This window comes from Solenopsis invicta, chromosome 3 (assembly GCF_016802725.1).
Source record: "Solenopsis invicta isolate M01_SB chromosome 3, UNIL_Sinv_3.0, whole genome shotgun sequence".
NCBI lineage: Eukaryota > Metazoa > Arthropoda > Insecta > Hymenoptera > Formicidae > Solenopsis > Solenopsis invicta.
In genome coordinates, this window is record NC_052666.1 from 12,212,655 (window position 1) to 12,234,641 (window position 21,987).

Sequence of the window (21,987 nt, forward strand, 5' to 3'; positions counted from 1 at the left end):
GTCGATTTTTTTGGCCCACCCTAATATATATAATTATTTATCCAATTACATATAGATATAAGCACATAATACATACACATAATATTTATCATTGTTTTTCACTTTATATTCTCTTTCTTATTATGTACTGCGGACTTTATATTTTTACTTGTTTTCATTTTTATTTAGTTTTATTTTAATAAAATAATACACTTTTACATTTTATATTTACATTTTACTCTATTATGATTATACACTTATTTTAAACACGCGCGCACATACGTCAAAAAGGTTACGCAAACTGATGGACTTACTACTTCAACAGTGTTACAAATTTATAGAAATTAAAATCACGTCCTTTCGGGATTTTCGTTGGTACTAACATTATCGCGGCCATTTTTCGGGAAATTGTTGCTTAACCACCTTTGACTGTGGTGCAACAGGTTTCGCGAAAGGATTCAAAAGGATCCTGTATTTTTCTGATAATATTATATTTAAAAGTGGCAATGTATGTTTAGTAGAGATGGATAGTTCGCAAACAAACTGGTAAAATGAACGATTCTTTTGCGGGAACTAAATGAACTAGTTCACAATTCTCATTCAAATTAGTTCAAATTGAACTACTTTACCGACCAGTGATAATTGCCAAAATGGCAACTGAAGTAGAATGTATAGAGGACGAGTTCAAGATAAAAACTCATGTAGTGAAACAGCGTAACGTAGAACCAATCACAATTGTTTCGCCGTCTTCGTTTTTCCTGTAGAAAATTATTTGATACATTATTGTTCCGTAATTTTGAAACAGTTTTCGGAAACTGGTATTGAATAATTTTCTATAGGAAAAACGGAATGATTATTGTTAATATCACAATAAAGGAAAAAGACTTTTCTAATTTACTGTATTTATTGCATTTGCATAACAAACAATACAAACAAAAATAAAACATTATAATTCTTTGAATTAAAAAAGACTTAAATACTTAGCAACAAAATAAAATTGTTTCTTTGTATCTGCAAAAAATTTAACATTGTAATCTACAGTTAAAAAATTAAACACATAATATTTGTATTGGTAGACTAAATAAAGTCAAAACGAAAATAAAACATTAAAGTAATGTAATTTTTTCAATTAAAAAAACTTACATACTTAAAACCAAAATAAAATTAATTTATACTTGTAAAATAAACATTATTATGTATGGTTAGGATACATTTAATTTTACTAAACTTTGAAAAAAAATCAAAATGAAAATGAAACATACTATAATTCTTTTAAGAAGAAAACAAATATTGTTACAAAATTTTTTGCGCGTAAAAGACGTTAAAAATTATAAATTATGATTTAGAAACATAATTTGATTAACTTTGGACGAAGTTAATCTGTTTCGTCTTTGCGTTAATACTTGACCAGCTTCAGAAAATATTCGTTCACATGGAACAGACGTTGACATTATACACAATCTTCTTGTGACTATTTGATACAGACGAGGGTATACCATTCTTTTCTCTTTTCACCATTTTAATGGATCTTCTGTGCGATGCAAAAGTGGTTCGTGGAGGTACTTATACAATTCGATAATAGCTGATGCCGTACGATTATTTGCACCGCAAAGACGTTTAATATTTTTATCAAAATCTTCCCATATACTTGAATTTGTTGATTAGGACTCAGGGAGTGTTTCATTATTATCTGTAAACTGTAGCTCATTCAATTTTACAACGGAAACTTTTAATTTTAATGTTTCATAAGCAAAAGAAAATTTTGTTTTGTTAGAAAACCCATATTTTTTAAATCTTGGATCGAGAATGGTAGCTTGGCACATCAATTTATTGTCCTCTACATATTTGAAACGATGATTCAATTAATCCTTCAAACTCTGTATCATTTGCATTATTTCGATTGGTACAGTTTTATCAATATGATAATCATTAACTTTTTTGTTTATAACATTAACGAGAGGTATAATTTTTGAAATTGTAATATTTTTTTCTGCACTCATCTCAGTCGTGATCTTCTCAAATATCTTAAGTAGCTCTTTTTAATAACGTACCATTCCTGACTTGTTAACAATGACACATCACATTGTAAGACTGCTATTGTTGAAACAATGGAATCTTTAATTTGTAGAATTCTGTTCAGCATATCGTAAATGGAATTCCATCGAGTTATGACATCTTGTTTGAGTTTTAATTTTGGTGATTTTATTTGTTCCTGAATTGATTGTAATTTTGAAAGAGCATGAGCATTTCGTTTGAAGTATTCGACTATAGATTTAACTTTTACTGTTACATTTGAAATCTCTTTTAAGCTCTGTTGTAATGCAAGATTTAAAGAGTGTGCAAAACACGGTAAATGACGCCAATTGCAAAGTCGAATTGCGGCAACTTCATTAGCTGTATTATCGGTGATGCAACAAACAATTTTGTCTTGTAAGTGAAAATTTCGTACGCAAACTTTTAAGCAAATTGATATATTTTCTGCCGTGTACCTGTTGTGAAACAATAAGCATTCTAATAATATTAACGTTAATTTCATTTTAGAATCAAGATAATGAGCTGTTATAGCAATAAAACTTTCGTTGTTTATAGATGTCCAAGAGTCTGTTGTAAGACAAACTGCATTAGCTTCTTTAAAGTTGATTTTAACTTTTTCTAAATTTGATAAATATAATTGTTGTAATAAATTATTAGATACAGTTTTTCGTGTTGGTAGAGAATAACCTGGACAAAGCAATTTAACAAATTTAATAAATGGGGTCTTCCACAATTGAAAATGGATGGAACTCTTTTATAATCATTTTTATCAATTGTTCATCACATTGTTTTTATTTACATAATGCGACGGGTTTGACAAAAAAAAAATCTTTAATATTTAATTGTGTATTTGTTTTGCTCGAAGTCGTGGCAATATTCGAATTGGTTATTCCTACTACTTCTTGAATATTAGAATTACACACTATATTATCATTGTCATCATTGACATCTTCATTAATTCTTGCATTATCTTTGTTAATTTTCTTATTATCGAAATTTATTGTAGGGTGTTTGGTTTTCAAGTGTCTTGTCAAATTTTCAATAGAACCACCAGTGATACTAACATGTTGACTACAATATTTACACTTCCCAGCAAACGAAAAAAGATTAAAAGATATTAAAATTTTTTAATACCTTTGAATCCCTTTTTTGGCAGAATTAGATGAAATTAGATGGAATTCGAAATGAGATGGTCCAATCCCATGGAATCCAAAAGAGAAATTTTCAATTCCATCCAATCCTATGGAATCCGTAAAGGTTATGGAATTGCATGGCATTAGATGGTTTAGGAAATTGTTTTAAATGCCTCCCGTAATGATCAAACACATACACACGCACACGCACGCACACACACACACACACACACACATATAGGAAAGGAAAGGAAAATAGGAAAGGATAATAAATTTTAAAGCTTGTAGATAAACGTTTATTTTTTATTTACTATATAATTAATATACTTTATAGTATCTTAATACATAAGTATTAATAAAGAACTTTCGGTTAAAAATTATAATCAAACAAAAAATAAAAAATCAAATTTAAACAAAAGAAATTTGTAAAAATAAGAAATCTAAAAATAAAATGTTAAATAAAAACACTTAATATTTATAAGAAATAGATATAAACATTTTTATTTTATATTAAAATGTCCAAAAACCTTCACCTTTAATCAGAATCTGGAAAAAAGAAATTGTGATGAATATGAGCGATTTCGAAAAATAAGTATTATATTTATTTGTACCCATCATTACTTGATGGCTCGGGTGGGAAAAGGACATTGAAGTCCGGATCGCTGTTATTTTCATTCAACGAAGATGTTTCCTCATTAGGCACTTGTGCTGCTTCTTCCATTCTTAACGGGTCGATCGAGAAGTCGATGTTTGATTCAGTGTCCCGTTCAATATTCGATTCAATATTTTGTTCAATATCAATCATGTCATCATCAATATTTGGTTCGATGTCCGGTTCTTCTGAATTAAGAACCTCCTCATCTATTGCATCGGTTTCTTTTTCTGCAGTACATGTATGCGCTGAAAAATGTTTATATTTTAAATATGTCGGTATGAATATCTCAATAAAGAAGTTGTAACTATAGTCGCATTTTGAAACAAAATTGCTTACAATCTTTTAAGGAAGATATAAGTTTAGCTAAAATGTTTCTAGTTTTTTCCACCAATTTGTCCGCCTGTGCTGGTGGGATTTTTTTTTCAACTGTTAAGTAATGATAGTATATTGCTAAAGAAAAAAAGAGTTTAATAGTATATTATCAAAGAGAATTACAAAATAAAATGTTATTATATTGTTAGGCAAAGAATAAAATTTACTCCCAAACAATCAGCCCTTTACTTTTTTTACAACAATAACATTGAAATTTCAATGTTTTATTGAAGTTGCAATCGCTATTGTACAAAGTGTCCATATTTATCTGTGTAAATAATTTTGATTCTCTTGAATATTAATTAGAAATTGGTGCTTTCAAATGTTTGCTTCATTACGGCAATTTGCCAAAAATAAAAGATACACTGAATATTTTTTAATTTTTGTTGGAGACATTCGTTTTAGAACGAAGGGCCCCGTCAACACAACTAAAGCTGCAACTCAACTCAACTCAACTCTAACTGTCTCAAAAAGTAAAAACGTAGGTACAAACGTTTACTAATTTTATTATTGTGTATTTTGCAATATTTTACAAATTATATGGAAATTTTAATTGTTTGTTTAAATTGCTATTGGTCTTCAAAAAACATGTCTTATGTTACCCTTAGACAATGTTATTTTGAAGACTAATAGCGACTTCAACAAACAAAACTTCTAAATAAATTGTAAAATAATGCAAAATATGCAATGATAAAATTAGAAAACTTTGTATGTTTTCATTTTTTTAAGTTGCAGCCTTTGCTTTAGAACAATTGTCTCCAGTAGAAATGTTTAGACCGGTGTTTTTTTTTTATTATCGCATATAATTAGACAGATATATTTAAAAGCATTGATATAGTTTCTAACGTTAAAGAGAATTACATTTATCTTCGTACATATGAATATGACTACTTTGTACAACACCGGTTGCAATTTTAGCAAAAAATTAAAATCTCTATCGTTGTGGTTGTAAAAAATGTTAAGGGTTGACTGTTTTATGATATATTTTATTCGTCGTCTAATAATAAGAAAAGCAATGATAAAAGAGGAAGACATCATTGATGAGATAATATGAAATTACACATGAATTACCTTTAATTGCTAAAATTTTGTTGCAATCTAAGGCATTTTTCGGCTGATTAGAATTCTTGTTTCGGTTGCTTCCTTTGCCTGTTACAGTGCTATTTAAAAGCGTTTCCAAAGAAAACAGACAAATCGCGATTTGCCGAACAAAAATTGCGGACCTTCTGCAATCGCAAGTAGCTGCGACATATGAAGTTTTAGGCAAGTATTCGCCATATCCAAGATGAATCTGCAAGATTTAATTGTTATAATATTACATTCGTAGATATGACATATAAAGAAGATATATAAAAAACTTGGGCAGATTTCCAAAAGTTATTATTGTGGGGAGCAATAACAGAAGTTAAAATTGTTTAGATGGCAATATTTCATAAATATTACAGTTTACTTCATCATGTTAGATGTAAAATGCTGTGGTACTTTTTCCGTTAACGTTTGTTGCGGAATCATAGGTGACAAACTAATCGGTCCCGTATTTATTGAAGGTACATTGAACGGAGAAAAATACCGTAACTTATTGCAAGAGGAACTACCGATTCTGTTGGAAGATGTACCTTTCGCAGTGCGACAGAACATGTGGTTCCAGCATGATGGTTGTCCAGCACATTATTCATTAATAGTACGAGAAGTGTTAAATCGTAATTACAATGATTGCTGGATCGGTAGAGGTGGTCCGGTAAATTGGCCTGCCAGATTGCCAGACCTGACGTCACCAGATTTCTTTTTGTGGGGTTACCTTAAAGAAAAAGTGTATACAGAAGTACCAAATACTCGAGAAAACATGATGGAACGTATTAGATATGCTTGCGCACAAATAACGCCAGATACACTTTCTACATGTGTACAAGCATTCCAAGGTCGAGTTAATAAATGCATCGAAATGGAAGGTCATCATTTCGAGCATTTATTGTAATTGAATAGTGAGAGGCGAGGGGATTCACCGAAATAAAGCACCCCGATGGTGAGAAGCGAGGGGACTCACCGAAATAAAGCACCCCGATGGTGAGAGGCGAGGGGACTCACCGAAATAAAGTACCCCGATGGTGAGAGGCAAGGGGACTCACCGAAATCAAAGCACCCCGATGGTGAGAGAAAATGGCAAAAACTAATTTTTACTGATTACATCTATCACGATTCGAAAAAATGTCTCGGACAAAACTTACGTATTTTTTTCCAAGGAATCCGAATCTGCAATAAAAAATGGGGGTTCCCATTTGAAATTTCAAAGTTGACACCCGCCCCACCCCTAAGGGGCGGTGGGGGTGGGTTAATTTTTACACAGGCAGACGTCCCCCTTGATAATGTTAAAAGTTTATTTGGGACATTTTTTCGTACAATGCTTATTTTTCGAAATATTTAGTTGTCTCAAGTTAAATGGGACACCCTGTATATAAATAAAAATAGACAGCCTTAAATTACATTTCTTTAAAATTGAGTAATTTATAACGTTATATCTGAATCAGTAATGAGGTATCTTTCTTGTTGAAAACTAAATGATCTGAAAACTACCAAAATATACATAACACTTGGAACATTTAAAGCTCAACACCCATAATAGTATAAAATGTCATATGGTATTTTTAGCGTTTAAAATGTACACAGATTTATTAAAGCAACTGTAAGATTATTAAACACGATTAGAAAAATATTCTGGTAACATTCGCAGTTCATTTATGTAGCTTAATTAGTATTACTTTCATTAATCAAACGGAGCAAAGTAACCTATAAACTTTATACTGGACAAATATTGTGTTAATACATCAACATTATGTAAAAATAATACAAATACGCTAGAATTAACATTAATCCTAGCTTATTTATATTATTTTTACATAATGTTGATATATTATATTATCTTTATATTATCTTTGCTTAATGTTAAGGTATACTTGATGATCACTCATGCATACACAGTTTGACAGTAGTAAGGTTTACAGGTTACTGAGCTCTGTTTGATTAATGAGATTGAAAGTAATTAAGCAACATAAACAGACTGCTTTTATGGAAAAAGCTATACGAAAATATTACTGGAACATTGTTGAAGAACTGCAGTTTTTATATAATACACCAATAATTTTTCAGGTTTTTGTAGTTTTTTCCATAAGGGTGCGAATGTTACCAGAATATTTTTTATGGTGTTTAATAATCGTACATTAATTGTTTTAATAAATCGTTTTATGCGTGTATTTTAAACGCTGGAAATGCGATATCACATGTTATACACTACTCAAAAGAAAATAGGGAACACTTTCCAGACACCAAAAATTAGGCTATTTTCAAATGACTGTAACTCGGTGAAAAATCATCGTAGATAAAAAATAAAAAAAGCATTTTGAAGCTTGAAGCTCCAACTTTAACGCTCTATCAGCAGATTTTCAAAATTCTTTTAACTTCCTTGTCTTATGCAGTAAAAAAGCACACCCTGTTTTGTTCCTTAAAATTTCGTATTTTTGACACTTTGCAGCTCGACCAACAAATTTTTTTCGAACAATTCAAGTAAAGCTTCATAAACTACAACATTTTGCCTACAAAATACTTTTTTTAAAATTTCTCTACGATTTTTTTTGACCGAGTTACGCTACTTTGAAGCTAAACCTGCATTTTTTACAAATGATATCCGTACTCCGTGAAAAATCATCGTAGACAAAAAATCAAAAAACCATTTTAAAGCTCGAAGTTCCAGCTTTAACATGCTGTTAATGGTTTTCAAAAATTTTCTCAATTTCTTGGTACTATGCCCCAAAAAAGATACACTGTTTTTTCCTTAAAATAACGTATTTTTAACAGCCTGTAGCTCAATAAAAAAATTTTTCTCGACAAATCCAATGCAAGTGCCATAAAGTATGACATTTTCTCTACAAAATGCTTTTTTTAAAGTTTTCTCTACGATTTTTTTTGATCGAGTTACAAGACTTTGAAGATATACATTTTTTACAGTACATTTTTCCGAAAAATGACGTCTACCGCCGACATTAGCATTACCCAATGTGCACCACGTGGAGGTTGTCGGTCGGACTCCATCGTGTGTGTGTGTGAGTGTGTGTGTGTGAGTGTGTGTGTGTGTGTGTGTGTGTGTGTGTGTGTGTGTGTGTGTGTGTGTGTGTGTGTGTGTGTATGTATCACAGCAGAGATAAGGACCCCGCAGTTCGTCACTTCTGCAGTATTTAATGACTCCAAACCCTCTCTGCTGTGTGTGTATGCGCTCGCGCGCATGAGAGTTCAATAGTGTGTATTTCCTCCTCTCTGATCAATTACTGCTTGCAAGCGTTCTCGCATATTTATACATCTTGCAATACGATCTTGCGGAATGTTGTGCCAAATTTCCGTTAAAATTTCTCCCAATTCTTCTAAATTTCGCGGCTGTTCCTCGCGACGCCTTAATCGTCGTTCCATTTCATCCCAAATGTGCTCGATTGGATTTAAGTCCGGGCTATTGGCGGGATGATTTAACAGTCTAATTGCGTGTCGTTGAAAAAAACGTCGCGTTATATTCGCCGTATGAGGTCGAGCGTTGTCCTACAGAAAAATAAAGTTCCGACAGGTTCGATTTAATAGCAAAACGTGTGGTCGTAGAATATCGTTGATATAACGAACACCCGTCATTGCCGGAGGTGGCAGGATCACTAGATCACTTCGTCTTGTAAGTGATATACACCCCCACACCATCACGGAACCGCCGTTGTAGGATCGTATTGGCATAACGCAACGTCGATCATAGCGTTCATTTCGTCGACGCCAAGTACGTATACGAGCATCATTGCCATAAAGGCAAAAACGTGATTCGTCGGAGAAATATACATTTCTCCAATCCCTAGCGGTCCAATTTATGTGATCGCGCACAAATTGATAACGTACTTGGCGATGTACGAGTGTGAGTCTTGGTACTTGTGCACGAACACGAGAACGAAGACCGGCTTCTCTCAAACGGTTGCGAATTGTTTGTTCGCACACATGGCGCAAATGAATGTCATTACGAATGTTTCTTGCGGTAATTATTCGTCTTTCTAATGCATAACGAACAATGGCTCGATCTTGTCTATTTGTCGTTAATCGAGAACGACCACTACCTTCACGTCTCGTGTAATTTCCCGTGTCTTGATATCGTAATCAAGCTCTACTCACTACGGACACTGATGCACCAATATCTTGCGCCACATAACGCATACTAAAACCTTGTTGCAAAAGCGCAATTATGCGTGCAACTTCTACGGCCGATAAATGTCTACGCGGCATTTTGAAAATTCCGTGTCGCTTATCACACTGCGAGAATCGCCGGCGTACTAAACAAAATTTTATTGTATTGAGCATGCAATGTTTACATATGGTCATCTTTGTCTAAAAAGAGATTTTTTTTAGACTAAGACGACTATATGTTTACAGTTCACAGGATTGGAGAAATGTATATTTCTCCGACGAATCATGTTTTTGCCTTTATGGCAATGATGCTCGTATACGTACTTGGCATCGACGAAATGAACGCTATGATCGACGTTGCGTTATGCCAATACGATCCTACAACGGCGGTTCCGTGATGGTGTGGGGGTGTATATCACTTACAAGACGAAGTGATCTAGTGATCCTGCCACCTCCGGCAATGACGGGTGTTCGTTATATCAACGATATTCTACGACCACACGTTTTGCTATTAAATCGAACCTGTCGGAACTTTATTTTTCTGCAGGACAACGCTCGACCTCATACGGCGAATATAACGCGACGTTTTTTTCAACGACACGCAATTAGACTGTTAAATCATCCCGCCAATAGCCCGGACTTAAATCCAATCGAGCACATTTGGGATGAAATGGAACGACGATTAAGGCGTCGCGAGGAACAGCCGCGAAATTTAGAAGAATTGGGAGAAATTTTAACGGAAATTTGGCACAACATTCCGCAAGATCGTATTGCAAGATGTATAAATATGCGAGAACGCTTGCAAGCAGTAATTGATCAGAGAGGAGGAAATACACACTATTGAACTCTCATGCGCGCGAGCGCATACACACACAGCAGAGAGGGTTTGGAGTCATTAAATACTGCAGAAGTGACGAACTGCGGGGTCCTTATCTCTGCTGTGATACATCACACACACACACACACACACACACACACACACACACACACACACACACACACACACACACACACACACACACACACACTCACACACACACACACGATGTGCAAAAATCCGACCGACAACCTCCACGTGGTGCACATTGGGTAATGCTAATGTCGGCGGTAGACGTCATTTTTCGGAAAAATGTACTGTAAAAAATGTATATCTTCAAAGTCTTGTAACTCGGTCAAAAAAAATCGTAGAGAAAACTTTAAAAAAAGCATTTTGTAGAGAAAATGTCATACTTTATGGCACTTGCATTGGATTTGTCGAGAAAAATTTTTTATTGAGTTACAGGCTGTTAAAAATACGTTATTTTAAGGAAAAAACAGTGTATCTTTTTTGGGGCATAGTACTAAGAAATTGAGAAAATTTTTGAAAACCATTAACAGCATGTTAAAGCTGGAACTTCGAGCTTTAAAATGGTTTTTTGATTTTTTGTCTACGATGATTTTTCACGGAGTACGGATATCATTTGTAAAAAAGGCAGGTTTAGCTTCAAAGTAGCGTAACTCGGTCAAAAAAAATCGTAGAGAAATTTTAAAAAAAGCATTTTGTAGGCAAAATGTTGTAGTTTATGAAGCTTTACTTGAATTGTTCGAAAAAAATTTGTTGGTCGAGCTGCAAAGTGTCAAAAATACGAAATTTTAAGGAACAAAACAGGGTGTGCTTTTTTACTGCATAAGACAAGGAAGTTAAAAGAATTTTGAAAATCTGCTGATAGAGCGTTAAAGTTGGATCTTCAAGCTTCAAAATGCTTTTTTTATTTTTTATCTACGATGATTTTTCACCGAGTTACAGTCATTTGAAAATAGCCTAATTTTTGGTGTCTGGAAAGTGTTCCCTATTTTCTTTTGAGTAGTGTACTTTATCATGAGTTTTTTGTTTCAAATTTTTCAAATGTTGTAACATAAGATTTACAAAGTGTACATAAATAATATGATCACGATATAAAGTTCATTGGACCAAATGGACAGTTTTAGATCTTACCAGTTTTTATGCTGCGGCCGTTTTCATGTCTCACAATTTATACTGCGGTAGTTTTCAGGTCTTACAGTTTTTATCCTGGGAGTTTTCAGGTCTTACAGTTTATACTGCTGCAGTTTTTAGGTTTTATAATTCTTATGCGGGTGCAGCTTTTAGGTTTTATACTTTTTAATACACTTAAATGTTTCAATAAGTTTTACTAAATTCTAAATTTTTCTGTTAACTTCTTATCGCTTGAAAACAAATTGAATATGGAAAATTGAAATTTTTAATTTCTTTATTAAAAAAAGAAAAATCTAAACTGGTATCGCCATTCAAAGAATCACTTTCTCCTTTTCACAAATTATATGAGCTAAAAATTACTTCAAAAGCTTAGCTTACAATCGATTATAGGAATCTTCAGATTATATTATATTTGAGAACAAAAAATTGATATATCGAAAAGCAATACCTGTTCCAATTTTTCCTTTTTAAAAAAGAGTAATCCAAAACTGCAATTTTTCATAATCAATTTCAAGCAATAAGATTTTAACAAAAAAATGTAAAACTTAGCAAAACTTCTTATTGAAACGTTTTAGTTTATTAGAAACTATATGACCTGAAAACTGCACCAGTATTAAAATTATAAGACCTAAAAACTGCCACCATATAAACCGTAAGACCTAAAACCTGCCGCAATATAAACTGTAAGACCTAAAAACTGCCGCAGTATAAGTTGTAATACCTGAAAACTGCAACAATATAAACTGTAAGACGGGAAAACTGCCGCAGTATAAGCTGTAAGACCTGAAAACTACCCTAGTATAAAAACTATAATACACAACAAAGCGTATGCGGCCTAACGACTTAAATCTCTATTGTGGACGAACCAATAGAGCGCGTTCTGTTTAACTCTTGCAGTACTCTGGAAATCGTTTCCGTTATACTGAAGGAGATGATCCTTATCACCGATTTAGCTCAAATTTTATATTCTTGTTTACTTTGATACGTACAACAAAAATACAAATGAAAGAATCGTTGCTCTCAAGCAGGTAAAAAGTTATAGAGTGTACAGTAAAAGTTATAGAGTATACGATATTTGTGAGGTTAGGAAAATTGTCATTCTGACTTCATAGAGATACATTAAGGACGTTTAAGTGAGTTTTGTAATTAAAAACATAAAATTCCTGCTTTAAAACAGAAATTATATAGCTTTTGTGTTTTAAAGCATTTATGTTATGTTTTTAATTCTCTACTTTAAAAACACAAGACACCTGCTTTAAAAATCCAAAGATAAACAATTTTTGGGTTTTTAAAGCAGGCATTTTATATTTTTAATTATAGTACTCGCTTATACATTCTCAATGTACCTCTATGCCATCAGTGTGACAAATTTCCTAACCTCACAAGTGTCGCCATTTACATTTTTTAACTTTTTACCTGCTCGAAAGCGTCAATCTTTTTTTCATATTCTTGTTATATAAATCAAAACAAACAAAATTATAAAATTTGAGTTAAATTGATGAAAAGGATCGTATCCTTCAGTATTATCCAGAATTTAAGTGCAATTTCTGATTGTTGTCTAAGAAAAAGGTAAGTAAAAAAATGTTACATTTATTCTCTCGTTCATGCAGATTTGTTATAATACAAATTAAAACGAACTGCGTTGTTCCTTTTGATAGACATTAACAGAACTTTTAAGATTGAAAAAAGTTTAAATATAATAAATAATTGTAACAGAACAATAACCTGAAAGTAGCTTGTACGAATTAAAAAAATATTAAGTCAAGTAAAGCCAATAAGACGAACAAAGATTTGATTATTAATATAAACATATTTCTTTTAATTAAACAATTCAGCACAATTGTTTAGATACTACGTAGTCTTCTTCGGTGTAAAAACAATATTATTACATTAGACGCAATATGTACAACGCTACTCATTTTATTGGGATTCGAACGCAAACAACTTTCAGGACGGTATGCAATTTCAACAATTTTAAGTAATATATATATATATATATATATATATATATATATATAAATATTGTTTTAAGAAAGTCATATGGATATGGCAACAATTGCTAAAAACCTGACGAGCGATGTACCGAAGGTGTATTTAAACGAATCAAATTGACGAATAGAAGTTGTGTTGAAAGTACTACTTCTTTTACCGAAAGTTCTATTGAAAAAGGTAACATAATGAAAGATTTTTTACATACTTTATACATCACGTTTATTTCTGTAGATTCACTATTTCTTGACAAACACCGATTATTTATATATTAATATAAATATAATGTTTTTAAACATTATGTTTATATTAATTATTGGTGCTAGTTTGTCAAGAAATGATGAATCTACAGAAAAAAGCAATTAACACTTGTAAAACATACCTTAAGATGAGTTTAATTCAGTTCTATATAACAAAAGTGTACTTAAATAGATTTGATAGATATCTGGTGGTAAATGGTAATGGAATTTACGTGAAATGATATCGATTCAACTTTAAAATGATGATTTCGCTGTCGATTTGATTCCATCACCATTTTTTGCTGGGTATCAGTTCAATATATTTTTGATTACCTTCACTATTATTTAAAGTTCTGTGATAGTTTACTATGCTATCTTTAGGTAACGAAAAGTTTTCCCTTTATATTATGTCATTTTTACTTCTTTCAAAAACTTTTCAGAAATTGATGATAGTTTATTGAGAAATAAAATTGATGAATGTGATAAACCTATAGAAAAAAGCAATCAACAAGGTGTGTTTCATTTTTATATTCTAAATACATACATTTGAAATATATAGATTTGACAAATACTTTAGTGAAAGATTTTTTGTTATCTTCGTTGGCACTTCATGTTTTATTGTAAGTGATAATGATGATAACCAAAGATTTTTCGTTTATTTTATATATACCATCTTTACTTTTCCAAACATATATATAATTTTTTTAGATGTTGATGTTGGGTTGTTAAACAATAACGTTCCAGAAGAATTTACACAAAAAAGTAATCAGCAAGGTGTGTTTTATTCATTTTTATATAAAAATTTGTACAAAAGTACATTTAAAACAAATAGATTTAGACAAATATTACATTAATGAAAAATTTTTTATTTTCTTTGTTACTACTTCAAGTCATCTTAAAAGTAATAACAAAAGTAACCAAAGATTTTTTGCTTATTTGACGTAACGTTTTAATTTCTTTCAAAAATGTAATATAATTTTAGACATTAATATTATTTTATCACGAAATGAAGTTGTAAACAAATCTGCAGAGAAAAGCGATTATCAACATTTAATTCATGTTTATCTTTAAAAAGTATATATTTGATACGTATAGATTTGACAATAATGCTTCAGTGAAAAATGTTTTATTATCTTTGTTATTCACACTTCGAGTTCTATTGAAAATGATAACGATGATATCCAAAGATTTTTCGCTTACTTACATACCATATTTATTTCATTCAAAAATATATAAATAACTTTTTAGACATTAATGCTATAGTTTGTCAAGAATTGAAGTTCTAGACAAATCTATAGAAAAGAGCAGTCAGCAAGAAGTGATTAATATACAATTTTTTTTTTTTTTTTTTTGTAAAAATTGAGATAATTATTTATTTTTTATTTCATATTCTTTTCATAAAAATATCAGTTTAATTATTAATCACTCAGTGTATAATCAGTTCTTTTTTCAGATGATTCATCAATTATTTTTGAAACCAATTTGTGTGATACAGATTTGGAACATTTGATGAATAGCAAAACAGCTGATAATATTATATTAGGTGACATGACTTATTAAAATATTTAATTATTATACTTATATAGACGTAGTTTTGTATGTATTATTACTATGTTAGATAAACAAATTAATTTTACTACAAGTGCACTATTGAAAGAGTTTTATAAATTTTAAGAGGCAAAAATCAGTTAACAAATTAAGTCTATTAATTCAGATTATTATAAATCTATAATTACCTGTGTTAACGTTTTTCGATATTTTAATCTGTAGACAAATTTATTTTTCAGATTTTAATAATATTAGTTTTTCGGTAAATGAAGTTTTAGACATATTTTTAAATAATTTTATGTCAGACGTAAATGCCCAAAATGCCAAAGTGACGAAAACTAATAATCCAGATGGTAAAGTATAATTTAATTATTAATTAATCAAATGATTTAATTGTTGATTCTGAGTGAATAATCACCATGAGTCATACATTATGATTTGTGTGTATGATATATGGATAGAGATATCTAATTAAACAATTATGTATAATTTATCTTTGTCCACAATCTGCACGCAGATTGGCAACAAATTCGATCAGATGGTGGCAGCAGATCTATAGCCATCTGTGTCTGCATTAAGCTCATGGGGTAGATCATGAAACCTTTTCTCCACGGCGGAAACGTAAGAAGTGAAAAATTTCTCGATTAACTTCAATAGTAAAAATTTCCACTTTTTACGTTTTCACCTTAGAGAAAAAGTTTTATAATCGATGCTCAGAGAATCTGTCGACAAAGTCGTTTATGAATATGTGATATTAGCATATTGGCGGCAGAAACCGAGGCTGCGTTTCAATACATACAGCCCGTATTGAAAATTTATAGTTCACGTTACATATATTATAAACTCTCAGTACTGGCGATGAATTTTGGAATGCAGTAAGTAATGTGCGTGCGAGAAATCTGACGGTATACTAACAGCAGAAAATGAACACGAGCTACAAATCCTCTTTGGTTTTTATGGCCAATCTGCTGACATAATATAATCAGCAAGCTTTGTCTTATTTTTATCAGCATCAGACACTGTATGAAATTTGTTGCCATTGTCATAAGAAATTGACAGTATGCTCTGGTTGGAATTTGTTCTTGAGGGCTTAGTTATCTGGTATACAAGGTACATACAACAAGTAATTAAAATTAAAGCTTTCATAACTTTAATGAAATTATGAAGAGGTCTCTTGATAAACGTGTAACATATATAATAGTTTAAAAATTTATTTGTGATTTTATTTTAAATTCTATGTTTTTCTCTTGTATTTTTTAAATAATATTGTTGATATGAAAAATTAATATAAATATTTATCACACATTATGTTAAAAATTGTTGTGTATTTTGATTTTAGGAGATATTTATGAAGACAATGAGAATGATAGTGAGAATGATGATCCAGATTATGATGTTGTCAATGATTCAGAAAGTTCAGACGATAAATCAAACACTTCTATTATTTCTCACACTAGCTCTAATTTAAATGAAAAATCTGCTACTACAAACAGTAGTCTTGATATCTCGAAACATACTTATGAAGGACTAGAAACTTGTGATGACACAAATCTTATTGTGCCCAAATCTCAATTGAAAGGAGCAAATAAAAAATACTTTTGCATGTATTGTAAAAAATTACAAACTAAATTTGCAAGACATTTAGAGACTGTCCATAAAAATGAGACAGAGGTAAAAAAATTCATTTTGCTTCCTAAAGGTAAATACAAAAATTTACATATGTCATTTTGAATCAAATATTGCATTGTAGATATTTTAAATTATTAAATTTTTATTACGATTTTTCTTAGGTAATTTAGAAAGAAAAGCCATTATAGACGTTATAAGAAAAGAAAGTAATTTTATATATAATACTAGTTCGCAGTTTAATACAGGAGAATTGATAGATCTCGTAGACCTTCGAAAATAAACAAACCTGCATCAAATTTTATTTGTTGCCCAAAATGTAAGGGCTTTTATACAAAAAATAATATAAAGCATCATTTTCAAGATTGCAACAAAGGCAGTATCGGCGGACGCGTTATGATACTTGGTAGAAAAGTACACGCACGGATACACGCTAAAGCTAGTGATACGGTTAGGAAAGTAATCTTCCCAATTTTAAAAGATGACGATGTGTGTAGAGTAATAAGATATGACGAATTAGTGATACTTCGCGCAAATAAATTATGTAGAAAATTTAGAAATCAGCGTCATCATAATATGATAAGACTTATGGGCCGTTTCTTAATTTCTATTAGGAAATTTAATCCAAATATCACTGATTTTGCCTCTATATATAAATCATGCCATTATGACTCATGCATTCAAGCTGCTAAAGATATAGCTAAATATGATCCTGATACTAATAAATTTAAAAGTCCATTTAACGCTACACGAATGGGTACTCTCTTAAAAAAACTGGGAAATTTATTAGCTACTGAATATATAAAAAAAGATGATAATGAAAGTTTAAGGAATGTAGAAAATTTCTTAAAACTTTTACAAGAAGATTACGCAACAACAATAAATAAAATAGCAGAGGAAACCGTAACGTAAAATAAAAGACATTGTAAAATAGAATTACCAAGTTTGGAGGATATACAGAAATTATATAATTATTTGAAAGAAAAAAGAAATACATTATATAATGATCTTAGTAAATCTTATAAATACAGTACATGGTTAGAGTTATTAAAAGTAACCCTTACTTCGATACAAGTTTATAACAGAAGAAGAGCAGGTGAAATAGAAAATATTACAATAGAAGATTATAAATGTTATAAAAGTGTTGGAGAAAACACAGATTCCGAAGTGTATAATTCATTATCAGAGGCTGGAAAAGAGGTAATACTATTGTTACATCTAATGATTGTTAAATAAATTATTCTTTGCATTTACATATATTTTAGATCTAATAATTCGTATTCTTCTTTTTTAAAATTACATTACTTACTTTTCATTTTAATAAAAAAATGTAAATACTTTTATTGAATACATTTTTTAATAATTTATTTTCTGTTTGTTGCATTAGGCTATTAAAAAATTTGTTACATTTGATATTAGAGGCAAAAAAGGCCGTACAGTGCCTGTATTGTTGCATTCGCAGTTACAAGATTGTATTGAATTATTATTGCAACATAGAACAAATACAAAAGTAAAATCAAGAAATCCTTATCTCTTTGGCATTCCCGGATACGACAAACATCGACATAAGCATTTGAGTTCGTGCGATCTTATGCGAGATTTTTCTTCCAAGTGTGAAGCATCGAAACCTTTTACCTTGCGAGGCACCAAATTACGAAAACATATTGCCACAAAATGCATCACACTCAATCTTTCAGAATCAGAAGTTACAGAATTGGCAAATTTTATGGGCCATGATAAGAGTATACACAAATCACATTATCGACAATCAATTCCTGAATTAGACATTCCAAGATTCTCTCGACTTCTAAACGTTGCTATCTTCAATGATGAAAATGATAAGGACGATGAAGAAATTCAACACAACTGTATTTCTGAAAATTTAGTTGGACCATCTGAATCCTTGAATTTTAATAATGTTGAAATTAATAATAATTTATCATCGTCAAAGAAAAAACGCCGAAGCAGTAAGCATACATTTTCTTTAATTTCTTTACTTCTTTACTTTTTTTTCTTTAATTTCTTATATGTTTCTATTTCATGAGCTATGTTATAATATATATATTTGTTATATATAATCAGTTGTACTAATTTTTTCAATAAATTAATACGCTATTGCTCTTAGCATCACCATTTGGATCCACGAAGAGAAAGCGATGGACTCAAGAGGAAATTCAATTAATATTAGCAGATTTTTCTCAAGAAATAAAAGAATCACGTTTACCATCTGGAAGAGATATTGAGATTTTAAAACAAAAATATCCGTGTTTACAAAACCGTACAGTGGCGCAGATAAAAACTTGGATTCATAATATTATAAGTGGTAAAATAAAAATGCCAAAGGTTTAATCCAATTTTATTAATATATTATGCTAAAATCATTTTAAATATAAATATTTTTGAAAAGTTATCAGTAAGTGATGATAGAATTACTTAACTCATAAATATTATAGTAAAAACTTTTAATCTTAATTTTATTTTTAGTTATTAATGCGTTCGATAAAAGAGTTCTTTTTCACAAATTTTATATTAAACTTGTATACGAAAAAATTTTTTATAACCATGAGTTAAGAAACATTTATAGGTTGGGAGGGGATAATAGAAATTAAGTATTGTAAGCGACACCCTGTAGATTCGTGCGGAATCCTACATTAGGTTAGGATATGAGCGTGATGGCGCTGCGTATCGCCTTCACTTGCGTACGGTTGCAACCGATTGGCTGCAGTTACCCGCGAAACTGAGCGCGAGATCACATTGGCCCCTCAGGTCTCGTGATCTCTAGGACGGCCTGCGATTGGTCGCTTGAGATAGCGGACCTGCCATCTGGTGGCTTAAAGAAGCCGCATGGCAGGAGAAGCGAGGAGAACGGCACTTCTTGTGCGGCAACCGTCGTTGACGGACATTTTGTACATTCGGTCATTAATATATAAACGTATATTTCTTGAGACCTGCAAGTGTCATCCTTTTGCCCTTTCTTTTCTGGTTTTCTAAATATTCCCTGGCGGTTCCTGACAAATCTAGTTTCCCCGCCTTACAGCCAAAGTATATCAGAAGTGGGATACACTCTCGTTTTCCTTTGTCCTTGTCAGCACGACGGTTCTACAAAAGAAGCCTGCACAGAAGTCAAGTTCTCCCGTCTCTCGTGTTCGCGGTGTGCTCTTAAAGTTCGTGCCTCGTTTTCAAGTTTTCCCCGGTTTACGGTTTCACGAGGACGCGAGCGTGGCCGCTACGACACGCGTTACGTTTTCCACACGGCCACGTGTATCGGGCAGTGTTCACCGGTTTACGATATTCTCGCCGTAGTGCATTTACGCTACTCGGTTTTGCATAGGCAGCACGGACAGCTAGCCCGTTCGCCTTGGTGTTTCGTCGCCACCGTTCCGCGTTGTGTTACGCTTTACACGCGACAGCATTCTCGCGCCATTGGCTCGGTGCGAAAAATCGTCGTTGTGTCTACATCTTTTCCCGCGGCTTTGTCTCAGCCAGCGTTCTTTACCGCGCATTAGCGTCGTCGTGTCTATTCGACTTTTCCTGCTGCTGCAATACAGCCAGCGTTGACGACCGCGTGTTCGCCTTTCGTAACGTCTCGAAAGTGCCGCCATTTTGTAAGGGTGTGTGCGTCGCTTTCACACTTGTCGGTGCGTGTTCAAACTTGTCGGTGCGTGTTCAATCTTGTCGCTGCGCATTCGGTCTTGCGGATTCGCGAGTGTCCTCGCAAGTGGTTCTCAACCCAGGATGGATCGCCTGCAGCTTGAAGGGCTCTCTGTGGGAGAGTTGCACGCCGAACTTAAAAAATATGGCCTACCGACGCACAAGGATCCGACTCGTTGTATCGATGCTCTTGTGGCTCATCTGGAAAGATACGGCCCTTTGGATCTGCTGGACACAGGCAACCCAGACAGTGGTTCTTCATCAACGGTGACACCTTCATATGTCTCCAATGCTACGCTGCAGCAATCTCTTCAGCAGCTAACCGAACAAATCAAACTGTTGGTTCAATTGAATCTTGGAAATGCCGCCGGTGCGCAGGTTCCAGGACCTTCAAGGCCTTCGCCTCTTAATACCTCAACTCAGAGTGAGGATCAGCATCTATCGGACATGTCAACAGGACAAGCCGTGCGACTGCTTACATCTCAGATTCCTTCTTTCAGTGGAACAGAGGAGGAAGATGTTGAACTTTGGATTCGAAAAGTGGAATTCATCGCCGATACTCATGGTGTGTCGAATAAAGTCATAAGATTGGCTGCATTTCAGAAACTTGCCAATGATGCTAAGAATTGGCATGACATGAATATCGGGCCAGCTACCAGCTCTTGGGCTGTGCTGAAACCCGCTTTAATCAAAGCATTCCGTCGTAAAATACCTATTCACTTTGCCATGCAAAAGGTCGACGCCCGTAAGTGGAACTTCCTGAAAGAAAGCTTCCAGCAATATGCTAGACAGAAATTGAAGCTTATGCATCCGCTGCAACCGCCTGAGCGTGATTGCATCCAGCTTTTGATCAACGGCATTAGTAGTGCATCACTGAGAGGCACAGCTGCTGCTCTCAGAGCTCAAACGATTGACGACTTCTTAGATCTCATGTATCAGATCACCAGCTCATACGCTACAACGTCGAAGAGGATTTCTCCTCCGCCAGTTAAAAAAGAGAGAGGCAAAGTCTCGCCTTCCTCTCCTACGAAGTCTAACCAGACGTCAAAGGACGCCAAGGATTTACATTGTGGTTACTGTAAAGCCAGAGGCCACAGCAAAGAAGACTGTTTCAAACTCAAAAGAAGGAAGCAGGCCACAGCTTCGGTTGCGGCACCAGCGTCTTCCAAATCATCACTCTCATCTGCCAACTTCAAGGTTGCCTCGTCGCAGGTCGGCTGTGTTGCTGAGGATCCAGTCACTTCAACGGTGCCCGCTGCCTCATCACCAGGAGAGCCTGAGACTGTAGGATGCGTCGAGACCAATCTGCAGCACGAGCTTAAGATAAGCGATACAATTGTAAAAATTGTCGCGGTTAACGGCGTTAAGTCAAATTTACTCGCGTTGATTGACACCGGTAGCCCAGTTTCCTTCTTGCAAATTTCAGCTTTAGAAAATATTCAAAGTCAGGACTCGAATGTTGTTACTCATAATACGGTTTCCTTTAAAGCTCTTAATAATTCAATTATTTCAACTCACGGGGAAGTAAGTCTGGATATCGAGTTAGAACCATTGCCTAACTTTCTCTCCAAAGTCAATTTTAAGTTGATT

General features: G+C 32.9%; 1 protein-coding gene across 1 annotated transcript; it reads right to left on the minus strand.

Moving 5' to 3' along the window:
• Positions 1-3,685: 3,685 nt before the first annotated feature.
• LOC120357402 lies at positions 3,686-5,811 on the minus strand. The gene is made up of 5 exons (XM_039447589.1): positions 5,656-5,811; positions 5,245-5,464; positions 4,138-4,251; positions 3,758-4,046; positions 3,686-3,692 (listed from the first exon to the last, which is right to left on the minus strand). The coding sequence occupies exons 1-5, from the start codon at positions 5,809-5,811 to the stop codon at positions 3,686-3,688; spliced, it is 786 nt and encodes a 261-aa protein (XP_039303523.1).
• Positions 5,812-21,987: the final 16,176 nt, after the last annotated feature.